Below are 12662 nucleotides of genomic sequence, written 5' to 3'. Positions count from 1 at the left end.
GAATTACAACATGCTGAAAGGTTATTATGGAATTTTTGCCCCATGATGCCAAAAATATACTGCCTACTGCAGGTTTAAAGCATGACATGAAAAACTCAAAATCCCATGATGCAGTTGGGCAGACGCAGATCCAACCTGCTGGGTCGATGCCCTCTGGAGCTGTGGAGCTGTTCATCATCATCGCTGCCTCACGTCTCTCTCTCTCTCTGTGTGTCGGATCCGTTAGAGGAGAAATGGCTGCAGCTCTGTCCCGTGCCCTCAAATTACCCGGTAAGATGCGCTAAACGTATTTCTACCAGACAAACAGAGGAAATAGACTTTAAACAGACAATTTACTGCAACCTTTATCAGTCAGGACTGAATGGTCTGAGAGGATACAGCTCTCTGTAACGGTATTGATTCATTAGATGCGCTCATCGTCACATATTGTTAACAGTATCTGATCCACATCAGCCCAGAATGATGGACATGTTTCCAAAGGATGTAATTATAATAGATGTCTGTATTTATAGATAGAGCAGCATGTAAAGCATCTCTGCTGTTGTTCTGCCTCTCAGCTAGCTGCTATAGCTAATGTTAACCAACACAAGCTGACCTGCTCTGGAGAGTAAACAAGCATTAAAGCATGACAATAAACATTACATCTGACGCCAGGCAACAATATTGTACTGTTTACTAACCTTAATATTTGTCACAACTAGTGATGTGCAATAAACACTTGTATTATTGTAATTTTTTTAATATGATTGTAATTGTAGTATTATTTTTGTAATATTTTCTTTTGCTTTATTTTAAGAGGTCTCCAGTTTTAAGCAGGCTACAATAATTATTTATTTATAATGTTTGAAACATCAAAATAACCTTCATGCAATCATTACAAGATTTGTCATTACAAGTAGTAGTTGTAGTATTAGTAGTATAAATGTGGTACAGATGAGATGATATATGGTCTCAAATTATGTGCACAATGATTATTTATTTATAGTGTTTTAAACATCAAAATAACCTGCAATCATAAGATTTATCATTACAAGTAGTAGTTGCAGTATTATTATTATTATTATTATTATTGTTATTATTAGTAGTAGTATAAATATGGTACATATTTGGTACGTATACATATATGGTGATATAAACAGTAACCTTATTCTTGTTACTGCCCTCTGTAATAAGGTATGCTACAGTATATAAAGCTTGTTGTCCTTTATATAGTTTTATATATATATATATATACTGTATATAAAATGTGCTGTGTTTGAGTACTAAAGGAGCGTACTTGAGTAAAATGCGTTATTGGACATTAAGACCCTTACATACAGAGGAAAAAAATAAACATTAGTAGCCAGAGTAAAAGAAGGATACATCTATAATGCATAAGTATTGTGAGACAATATATGAGTGATTGTGTATCAATAATCTGTGTCTCTGCAGGGAAGAAGGGCTCGGAGCTCGGGGAGTACGACCCTCTCACCCAAGCAGACAGCGAGGACGAGAGCGAAGAGGACGACCTCGTGCTCAACTACCCCCGGAATGGCCTAGGCAGGGACGGCTGCCTCGGCACGGGCTCCTCCAAGCTGCGAGGCGGCAGATCGGGAAGACTCGTGGGGGCCGAAGATGATGAGGCACAGGAGGAGGACGAGGAGGAAGAGGAGGATGAATGGAGAGAACGACTCCCCAGCAAGTCCAGGCAGGACAGAGACGACATGAAAGGCATGCAGTACTGGAGCCACAGGGACTCGGGCAGGGACAGGAGCGGGGAAGACAGAGGGGGGCCCGGGCCACTGGGGGGTGCCGGCCTGGGGGTTCATAGTGCCGAGGCGGAACAAAAGAGGATGAGGATGAAGAATGCTGTCCGAAGTGCGTTTTTCCTGGTGCCTCTGGTCAGCGCTGCGATGCTCGTGCTTCTGTGTGCATTTCTGATTCCGTGCCAGAAGGACAAGAGGCCTCAATGGGAGATAGCACTGGGAGATGCAGGAGGTAAAGAGAATAATGTCAAAGTTTGATACCATTTCATTACATCTTCAGTGACAAAATGACTGAAGAGTTTCAGGTTCTCTGATACTGATCCACATGCAGTATAACACCACTTATAATGCTCTCTTTATAAAGACTTACTTAGGAGTCTTTGTGGCTAGACAAGGCTGGCTCACCCATTAATTAGTCAGCTGTAATTATACAGGATTGTGAGCTTCACTCTACCTACCACATGATCTGTTTCATCATGCATTATGAAAGCATTGGTAATAAACATGGACGACTCAACTCAACTTTGTTGTGGGTTCTCTGTCTAGGTGTCACTCCGCCAGCGCTGGCGTTGTGGGATGTTGACGGTGATTCAGTGGAAGATGTGTTTCTGGGTGTTACTGAATTGACCAATGACACGCATCCCACACAAGGGAACAAAAGTAAGTGAGGGATTCTTTCCTCGCCCTCCACTTTAAAGGGATGGATCAGGAGTTTTGAAGTGGGGTTGTATGAGGTACTTATCCATAGTCAGTGTATTACCTACAGTAGATGACGGTCAGCACGCCAACAGTATGGAGAAACAGACAGGAGTTACTGCACAAAAGACCAGAAACTCCTGTGTTCTGCAAGATAACATTACAGTTTTTTTTAAAGGAGCCTGGTTGCTTTGGCGAGAGCAAAGATAACGGTTTCTGTTCCCCGTCGGAAACATAGACTGTATAGCTGTCTTACGACAAGATAAACCAGTGAAAATATTATAAATATAGAGACTGATATAGATTCTTTTAGGTGGGCCTTTCTTTTAGGTGGCTAAAATATGTTTCGCTGCCTGCCCCGTCCACAGCAGTATATTGCTTTCCTTCCGTGCGGTAACTCCTGTCTGCTTCTCCAAGCTGGAGGCGTGCTGACCGTCATCTACTGTAGGTAATACACTGAATATGAATAAGTACCTCATACAACCCCACTTCAAAACACCCAAACTATCCCTTTAATCCTCTGTGTGTTTTCCTGGTTTATTGATTGATGATGTTCTTTCTTCCACCCAGTTTACAGTGCGGTGGCCCTATCTGCGGTCAACGGTCAGGTGCTGTGGAGTAAAGTCATGCGGGAGCCTGTGATGTACATCCAGTGTGGTCTGCAGTACAGCACCCAGCCCTCACCTGTGGTCCTCCTCATCAGCAAATCCATAATCACGGCAGTCAACGGCACCTCAGGTTAGGGTCCGTTTCATGTGTAGATCACAGGACTTAGTAATTAGTAACCTTTTTGTATTTGTTCTTATATTGTCTTAGTCTGTTATTCTGAAGCTTGTGTTCATATGCAAAAAAATGGATGTTTGAGCTAAATTCCTCTCAGCCTCCAGCTCCCCAACCAGACAAACAAAGGTAAGTCGATAAGAGCAATACCCCCCTGTGGTATTCAAACCTTTTATTCAAACAGGGTCAAAGAGGTTTCCTTTCATTCCACAGGGAAAAACTTGTGGCCGGCCGGGCATGGGATTCAGAACATTGAATCCCAGGCGGTGTTACTCCCAGACCTCCAGGGGGACTCGGTCCCAGATCTGCTCATAGCCACCCTGCCTGCAGACCCGGTATGGCTATGACAAGCCGCCTCCCTCTTCATGTGATCATGTTTCCACACCTTTGTATTCAGACACTACATATCTTTTTTCTGCTGTACTCATTTTCAGGCTGTGGATCTCTTCCTGACGTTGATCTCCGGGCAGACGGGGGCGTCGATCGGAAGTCCCGTGCCTTTCAACATCACCGGACAAGGAAAGCTGATCGGTCCTTTGCTGCATGAGACACAGCAAGGGGCTTACTACATCCTCTTTGGACTAGGTAAAGGAATCAACCAGCAATACAAAGATCAACAGTCACCACGTGTGTGTGTGTTCAGGCTGTTGGCATTAGTTTAGGCTGTTGTTAGCATTCCGAGGTAACTCATTCAGTTCATTTATATTCCATTATTTTAACTGCAGGTGTACAAGACTTTGTGTCAATGTCTTTTTTCCTCAGGTAATGTAGAGGCCATCTCTCTGGGCGATATCTACATTCGCGCCACTGGCAAAATGCCCATAACTCAGACACTTAAAAAGAAGGATCCAGTGTGGGAGAAACTCAAGAAAACCAACTCCTCCTCCTTCATGCAGATTTACAGGTACATCTCAGTGACTGGCACATAGCTCCCACTTGTAAATCCTAATTGAAAGTGGAATGTTTTTTTGATGTATGCACTTTAATTCAATTAATTTTATTTTATTCATTTATTTGGGGGGGTGGGGGGGGGGTTCTTATTATTAGTAGTAATAATTGTATTATTTTTATTTTATTTATTTATTTTTCTATTAATGTCTTGAATTACACAATTTACATTGTTAATAATTTCCATCTTTAAAACCATTACATTAAATTAATAATTAGTTAGTTAATATTTGTCACAAAATAGTATGTACTTTAAAATGTAAACTGTTTGTATTGCAGTATTCTTCATTGTCTTAAGTCACATTATTACATTGTGACAATATTTGTTGCCAGACAATTTTTTTAACACGTTATTTGATGACTTACTGGGGAAACATGGTGTTCAGTTTCCTGGGTTGGATACGCAGTAAAAATCAATGACTGGTTTACTGCTGGTTTATTAGACAGTTTGCGACTGATATATAAGTCCAAATCACACCTGTGTTATCGTCTCTCTAGAGGAGCTGAGCAAGTGCAGTTCCTGCTCCCTCTTGTGACCGGTTTTGGCAACAACCACAACAGCCTGGACACCGTTTCTAACCTCAACTCCACCAAGAGTGACTGGGTGCTGGTGTATGGCGTCAGCACCCAGTCACTGGTGTATGGCTACAGCAAACTGTCAGTGCTCCGACAGAAGGACATACGTAAAGAATGGACCTTCAACTCAGCTCTCATTTGCAGGTAAAGCCTGCTGCAGGTCACTGTGTCACTACTGACTGTGTTACCATTACATTTCTGTTACTGCCAACAATACCACTATCATGAGGAGACAAAAATAGCGTAAACTGAGGTTATCGAATTTCCACCATAAATCCCAACATGACAACACCGTTCAAGCTTTTTTTGAACTACCGAAAAGAATTGTGTGCATTTTCTCTAAAATATTTCTTGGCCTGTCGCAGCCAACCGGCCCCAGGACACTTCAACGATGACGGAATCCTTGATCTTTTCATTCAGCATTCAGCAAATGGCACCATGAAGGTAAAACAAACAGTCCTTTCACACATCAAGGCTCAAGTTAACGCAAGGGCTGACAGGCTGTGGGTTAAACTGATAATTTTTTTTGGTTTGGAAATATTGGTCCTCATGCAAGAACCACTCGTACAGACAGATTTGTTCTTAAGTGGGCCATATGAGTTATATAGGAGACCTTGTCGCATATCTTGTATTTTGAATTTTCTCTTAGGTACGAACACAATTTACGAGTGGTCCAGACCTGTCGTAGGAGTCATGTGCAATTAGTCTGCTGTTATCCAAACCTAGTTTTTCACTAATGGATTGTATATTTCATTACTTTGAAGTAGGGCTGTCCCGAATGCCATTTGTTGGGCTTCGGGACAGTGCCGCTACCACACTACTGTACACACACGCACCTCTACACATAAACAAACAGCGATATCTGTCTGAGAATAATGAATAATAATTCTTGTCGAATATGAATAATGAATAATGTTGTGGGATTATTCCTTATTTCATGGGCTATTTGGGGATTTATACATTATTATTACATACTTATATATGTATGTATATAAAAATAACAAAAAACAAAGCATTCGAATACTGATTTGGAGGTCAATTACCATGGCAACGGTAGAAGCTTCGAAGCATTCAGGTCAGCCCTACTTTGAAGTGATTTTGAGTTTGAAAATCCATGGTAAATTACACTTCATAATTATGTTGACATTCTCCTCTTTGACTCTGCATTTCGAATTATAATACAATTTGAAATGTAATTTATATTGGCCATTGATGCTATTATATAACACTACAATATCAATATGAATTGAAGGTTCATTTGTCACTGTATATAATAACGACAACGGGAAGTGTAACCAGACGCGTCACAGCTGACTTCTTTTGGATGCGCGTCAGGCTCTTGGAAGAGAGCGTGTCTTTAGACAGCGTGCTGATATATTGGCAGAGACAGATGAATGGGGCAGGACATGCAGCCTTATGTGGTATAATTGAGGCATTCATTATGCTAATTCACAATTCTCATGAATGCACTCATTTACGCACAGGTGGCATTCATCGTGTTTATGCAGGTCATTTACACAGTTATCTGAAGTCAGGAGCGCTTTGCTGAGTCTGATGTGGCACACTCGTACGAGCCCACGATACGGAAAAAAAATTAGAGAAAGTTAAGACAAGAATACGAAAATGTTCTTGCATGAGGCCCATTGAGTTGACAGAAAAAATAAGGTTTAGAGTCTTGAGGATATATCTCTAACTGACCTCTAAGTTTGCTCTAACTGTACCGGTTATCTCCTCTTCCCTCTTTCAGGCGCTGGTTGTTGACGGGGCCAACGGGCATCTACTCTGGTCAGCAGAGTTTGTGTGTCCTCATCTTGTTTTGGAAACTTCAGCAATCTCCACCTCAACTGGTCAATCAGCTTTCCTCTTCTGGGCCAGCGATCCAATCAAAGCACAGAGGAATGCCACCAAGACAACCGTGAGTCTGCTTTTAGAGAAGAAGATGATTATTGAGGCAAAGTGGTGTGTAAATAGAAAAAAGAAAAAAAGAAACAGAAAGAGCCTGCTGTGTATGAATCGTGCAAAACGTATTGTCTTTGAGTCTGACCTTGAAATACTCAACTGTCCACGCTGGATGTGTAGGTGGCACCTGGCGTCGTAGCGGAGCCGCTCATCAGAAAGCTCTTCCTGTTGCACCCTGCATATCCCACAATCCTGCTGGAGCTCACCAGCACCACAGACACCGCAGTCACCTCCGCAGGTGAGAGTTCAAATCTACTTCCGAACAATATCTGCTTTAAAGAGGACCTATTATGCTTTTGTGATTTTTTTCCCTTTCGTTTAGTGTGTTACTGTATATAGTTTTTTTTGTGCATGTAAAAGTCTGTAAAAAACTGCTGAAATGCCTTGCTTTGAAGAAGTTCTGCCTTTTTTTCCGTAACGTGGTGATGTCACCAAGTAACACTAGTCTAGGCAAGTACTAAACCTGACCAATCAGAGCAGACTGGGCTGCAGCACAGCCGGTATGAGAAAAATTAGAAAAAAAACTTTAAACATGTTCTAGTAGAACCCCCAAATACAAGTATGAACCTTAAAATAAGCATAATACAGTAGGTCCTCTTTAATGCCTAGATTTCATATCATAACCTTTAATCATTCACTATCCAAAGTCACGTTACCAAGTGTTCTTGAAAAGTATTTCAGTAGTAGATGAGAAAAAGATGGCAATATTGTAAATACACGTTTAAGTCATACAAATGTTCTACCTCCTATTTTGTCTTACTTTGTGTCTAACAGTGAGCTACCAGGAACGTCAGAAAGACGCCTCCTACATCACCGTATCCTCCCGACCTACACCCGACTCAAAGCCCGGCGCTCAGATAGTGAAGAGCATGAGCCTCAGAGCCGCCATCACCAAAGGTCAAATAGTCCGACTAGAGGAAAGCAGCAAGCCCGGGGGAGCCGTTAAACCCGGCGCGTTTGAGGTCAACAAGTTCTTCAGGGGGTTGTCCTTTAAACACCAGGTGAGAAAGACGCAAGTGTGAGATTATTTGAGATTTGTTGGTCCGTTTGATTGATTACACTCGATGATAAATCTCGCTTAACTGTGTTGCTTTGTTTAGTGATGAGCCCTGCGTCACAGGGGAGCAACTAAAAGGACTCACGTAAGGATGAAAGGGACACAAGTCTGGTGGATAGCTGCACTAAGGAGACATTGAGAATTCATTTGGAGGTGTATATACATTTTGTTTGGTTCACTGAGTATGAATTTCTGTTACTTGACATTTATTTTCTGTAAAAACATCATTTGTAGGTAGGTTTTGTTTGTATTACTTTTGGTTTTTATTATGTTTGTGAAAATGAACATGCTTATTTAAATTATTTAACTTGGGGAATCTTTGAATATTTCATTGAATGTTTACGATTGTTTGGACTTGATTGCGAGAAAGGTAACTTTATACTGTAGTTTATTACGGACAGTGAAGCATAATAATCCTGATGAAAGAACATGTAAATGTGTTTACAGTATGCAGCACTCATAACTCCTCCGAAGCCAGTATATTCATGTTGTCATAAAGCCACTGATAGTGTTCTTTCCGCTCATCACCAAGCTAACAGTACATGGAGTCTGTAAATATTTAATGCTGTACAGTATTTATTGAATTACTTTTACGTTTAGATTTTTTCTTGTTTTATTTGTTGATTTATGTTGTTGAATATTTTACGGTTATATAATCATATAACTTATTGATTTTTTTCTCAGAATATGTGGCTGCTAAAAGGTTATGGCAATTTAAATGTACGCTGCAACTTCGCAATATCACCAGTTAAAGTGTGAAAATGAATTCTTACTGCATCATGTGTCCTTTATTTCACCGTCTCAAGTTTGTGTATTCAGTGAAATTGTGCAGACGACCGGCTAATAAGAATTATTATTAGAAAAAAGAGAGCGGTGTGGTGTTACAGTAGCGCAGGGTGGCGTTATTACAGCTCCGCAACCAAAATGATCTGTTGTTTTCCGGAATGCTACCACATCAAACGCTACAACGGATGCATCAGGTGTCACTGGCTCGGACTGTGGGCTTTCACTGTGAATTGTGGAAAAGCACGCACACTAACTGTTGGATGGATGTGCATGTACTGTTCATTGATGGGGACAGAGAGGTCAACCAGGCAAAACAATATACTGATGCTGCATTTGAAACACTTGATCTCCTATGTCAGGAAAAACACAGTTAATGATATGCCAAATTAGTATGATTACCAGCACCTTCCAAGTTTGGAAACTTTTTTTTTCCCTTCACACGTCATGTTGTTTTGTCACTACAACTGGAACGACTCTGTGGGTCTTCCTGGACTTCCTCTGCAGTGTTTTCAAGTCACCTCTGTCTGCACTGAATTCAGGGTTTTTGTTATCGACACTGAGATAGGGCGGTCCCAGGCTGAGTATGGCAATCCATTGTAACATTCAATCGAACCACACTCCTATCTGTAATTACATTTTAGATATCCATAATAGCATTTCTCAAAGTTAAAAATGTATTCTCACTAGTCAGAATGGTAATTAAAGATATCCACAATAACATTTTTACGAGTAGAAAGTGTATTTCTATATTATGATATCTATATGTATTATATCAAATATATAATATAATAATAATATGTAATATGTATATATTAAGATATCTACATCTATGATTTTGGCATATTATCTTTTAGGATATCCAGAGCACATACCCACAATACATTTTTGGATATCTGCAATTGCATTGTTTCTAGTTATATTTCTAATTGTAGATTTCTGAAAAATTGACTGCAGTTTTACCAGTTACAATGCCAATAGGCCCCTTTTCATAGCAGCCATTCTGACATGTCATTGCAAGGTAAACACAGCTGGAATTAATAACATTAATTATGGCCCTGTTCCATTTAGGTGGGCCAGGACCCTGGTAATGTGGTGCCTTCAAATGTTTATCGTGTTTACGAGATGGGAAGTCGTGTACACAATATGCGTGGCGTTCAAGTGGTTAAGTCGTGAAGAACACTGCTGCTAAGCAACGGCAATAATAACGTTACTGTCGGAGTCTAGAAGCCACAGAGGCTAACAATTGAGCAAGCGGGTAACATAATGCAGTAAATGCAAAGGCATAATGACGGAGGAAAAAGATGAGGCCGTTCAAATATCAACATTTTCGTCAGAAATATTATAAAATTACCTAGAAAACTATATACGACTAAAATTACAATATATTAACTTATTATGCACTGAAAAATTAACTTCCACGGCCTCCGACATTTCACACAACGCCAACAAACACGTCAAAAGTCTTGAACTCTGAGCTTTCAGAAACTTTCCACTTACGAGGTCATGAATACGACATGAGGGGGGCGTTTATATGAGCCCAACTCATAAACACAGTAAACACGACCCCATTTGAAGGCACCATTGGCTCACTGGAATGGCTGTGACACTAAATAGAATGGAACCATAATTAATTGTATCAATTACATCTGTGTTTATCCTGCAACTACATGTCAAAATAGCTGCTGTGAAAAGGGCCAATAATGACATTTTTACCAGTCAGTCGCAATGTATTTTGGATATTCAAAATTACATTATAGATATCTGGAATGTTTTTCCATTTTGGATATTTTAAATTAAAAATTATGACTAGTAACATTTGGAATGTAGATATCTGAAATGGGAGTTTTTCCTAGTAAGAATTCTACTGCAGCTCAATACACATGACCGGCAAAAGTGACATCATTTTGCCTAGGAAGAATGACGTAGTGGATATCTGAAACTGTAATTGTGGATAGGAATTGAATTACGGATATCTGAAATACATATCCAGTCTAGCTATTAAATGTTAAAACGGCTTGCGTATCATACTGTAATTACATGCACTACTAAAGTCTTAATAAAAGGGGATAACAATTGTAAACTGCAGCACATGCTCAGTGGACTTTGGTGCAAGTTGGTGGTGTTTGATCGCACAATAAGCCTCTCTCTCACTATGATGAGAACATAAGGCTGGCATAAACACTAATTTCAATGAACCACCAATCAAAGAATAATCTTACTAGAAAAGTGAATAAATCACAACACACATACACTTCCAGGTTCATAAAATACTGCACCAATCTTCCATACAATCTTAAAGGGACAGTTCATCCAAAACTCAATAAATCATATTTTTAATAGGAGTGCGGTCTATTTATCCGAATAGTTTTAGTTTGTCAACAGCAGCATCTCTTTTAAATAGAATCACACTGCTACTCACAATGACCAAAAGACGTTGTTGTGAACAGCTTCAATATGAGCTACCAGTCTTTTCTATTCAGGTATGTCCACCTGTCTGATCACCTTGCAGAATAAGAAGGAACTGGGTCTGTAGATCAAGTTTTAGTGTGTGTTTTAGTTGAACTACACCTTTAAGATAACCCCAATAAAACAGCTGAATAAAAGACACAACCGTGGGTATGTGAGTGTTAAGTGTGTATTTACAGTAAAGGGGAACATCTGTCACACTGGATACAAGCAAAGAGGGGTCAGAGGTCAGCAGACAGCCACACAGTTCATGGGTCATGTCCCACGTAGAATTTGGACAGGAAGTCTGTGCCGCGAGGCTCCTGAGTCTCGTGAAAATAGCGCATTACGTGGGTCTTCTGCTTCCAGACGTGGATCGTTTCCTGGAGTTCCATTTTCCCCTGCGGATTAAATAACGAACACATGGAAAATGTTTCAACACATCCTGGAAGACACAGTAAGTAATAGTCTACATTTTCATTCATTCAACTGTGATGGGATTTTGGATCCAACAACACTGAGATGAGGTACTGGGCAGCCTAGGAAACAGCCTAAAAAAAGCAGACTCCAAGAACAAAATTACTAGTTGCTTCAATTAGGAAATTAAAATGATTATGGTTGATGCAGTTTACAGATCAGCGGCGGGCTGTTTTTACCTTAATGACTAACATGTCGATCACACGGGGGTCAGTGACGTGCTTGTTTTTGTCGAACATCTCCCTCACTTTGTCTCTTCCCTGACGCACTTGGATGTCCAGCTGAAACACTGCCACTATAGAGAAAGAAATACAAACAAAGTCACTCTGTTTCCAAAAAATAAACTTCACCCAGAAACTCATTTTTTAAATCATTGTTATTTAATTATGTTATTCTTTATATTTCTTATAACTAGGGCTGTGTATTGAGAAAAAATTCTGGCGATACAAAACACATCATGATACAGGGGTTACGATTCAATATATTGCAATACAGTTAGCATAAAATCTATAGTGATTTTGAGAATCAATACAGTATCACAAAATGTAATCTGGCAATACTTTATATTTTCGATATTTTCTTACACCCCTGTTAGGCACTATGCACAGACGCTTAGGTGTGGATGTTAGTTATGTTTTATTCAGAAAAAGAAGAAAGATTTATTGGGTAACCAGGCGTTTGGTACAGTAGAGAGCAAGGCCAGTCCCACGCTCAGACTTTAGGGTATCGGTGTCACTGCAATATCTTTTCGCGTTCATAACAAGGGTCTTTAAAAAATGTACAAGTTCATCATTAATATCCAAGGTGGATGGAGGGAGTTTCAATCATAATCATTATATATTGAGAATCTGAAAATACAAGTACAAATCTCCTGCCTTATCTTGAGGTATTATGGGACCGACAATGTGGAGTGCACAGCATCCAACCTGTCAGCACAATATAAACCAGTTTGTGCCTCATGTATTAACTGGAACTAAATGTAAACAGACTCTACATAAGATGGTAGGACCCTTAAAAGAGGAAAATTTACACATTTCATAACAATTCACATTAACAAGTTGACTGACTGTGCTAGAAGGTGATTTCAAATATCTGTGCACCATAATCTAAAATAGGATGGTCCATCTTAAAGTAGGAACCCACAGAACACCTGGTTAGAATGGAGGAGTGCACTATTTAGCTAGTTAAAACCA

At 40.0% G+C, this 12662-nt stretch overlaps 2 protein-coding genes across 2 annotated transcripts in view; one reads left to right on the top strand and one right to left on the bottom strand.

Moving 5' to 3' along the window:
- Nucleotides 1-115: 115 nt before the first annotated feature.
- fam234b (family with sequence similarity 234 member B) lies at nucleotides 116-8527 on the top strand. The gene is made up of 12 exons (XM_074655499.1): nucleotides 116-270; nucleotides 1432-1977; nucleotides 2292-2405; nucleotides 3012-3179; nucleotides 3435-3556; nucleotides 3656-3806; nucleotides 3984-4125; nucleotides 4668-4889; nucleotides 5111-5189; nucleotides 6493-6660; nucleotides 6825-6942; nucleotides 7479-8527. The coding sequence occupies exons 1-12, from the start codon at nucleotides 147-149 to the stop codon at nucleotides 7724-7726; spliced, it is 2202 nt and encodes a 733-aa protein (XP_074511600.1). The 5' UTR covers nucleotides 116-146; the 3' UTR covers nucleotides 7727-8527.
- Nucleotides 8528-11166: 2639 nt separating this feature from the next.
- ndufa6 (NADH:ubiquinone oxidoreductase subunit A6) overlaps nucleotides 11167-12662 on the bottom strand; it is a 2510-nt gene continuing 1014 nt past the window's right edge. The window contains exons 2-3 of the mRNA XM_074655498.1: nucleotides 11649-11764; nucleotides 11167-11393 (exon numbers count right to left, since the gene is read on the bottom strand). Of these exons, the coding sequence (XP_074511599.1) occupies nucleotides 11262-11393; nucleotides 11649-11764 (248 nt within the window). The 3' untranslated portion in view covers nucleotides 11167-11261. The remainder of the gene's footprint in view (nucleotides 11394-11648; nucleotides 11765-12662) is intronic.

Source organism: Sebastes fasciatus, chromosome 13, assembly GCF_043250625.1.
Source record: "Sebastes fasciatus isolate fSebFas1 chromosome 13, fSebFas1.pri, whole genome shotgun sequence".
Classification (NCBI taxonomy): domain Eukaryota; kingdom Metazoa; phylum Chordata; class Actinopteri; order Perciformes; family Sebastidae; genus Sebastes; species Sebastes fasciatus.
This window is presented reverse-complemented; position numbering and strand designations above follow the sequence as displayed.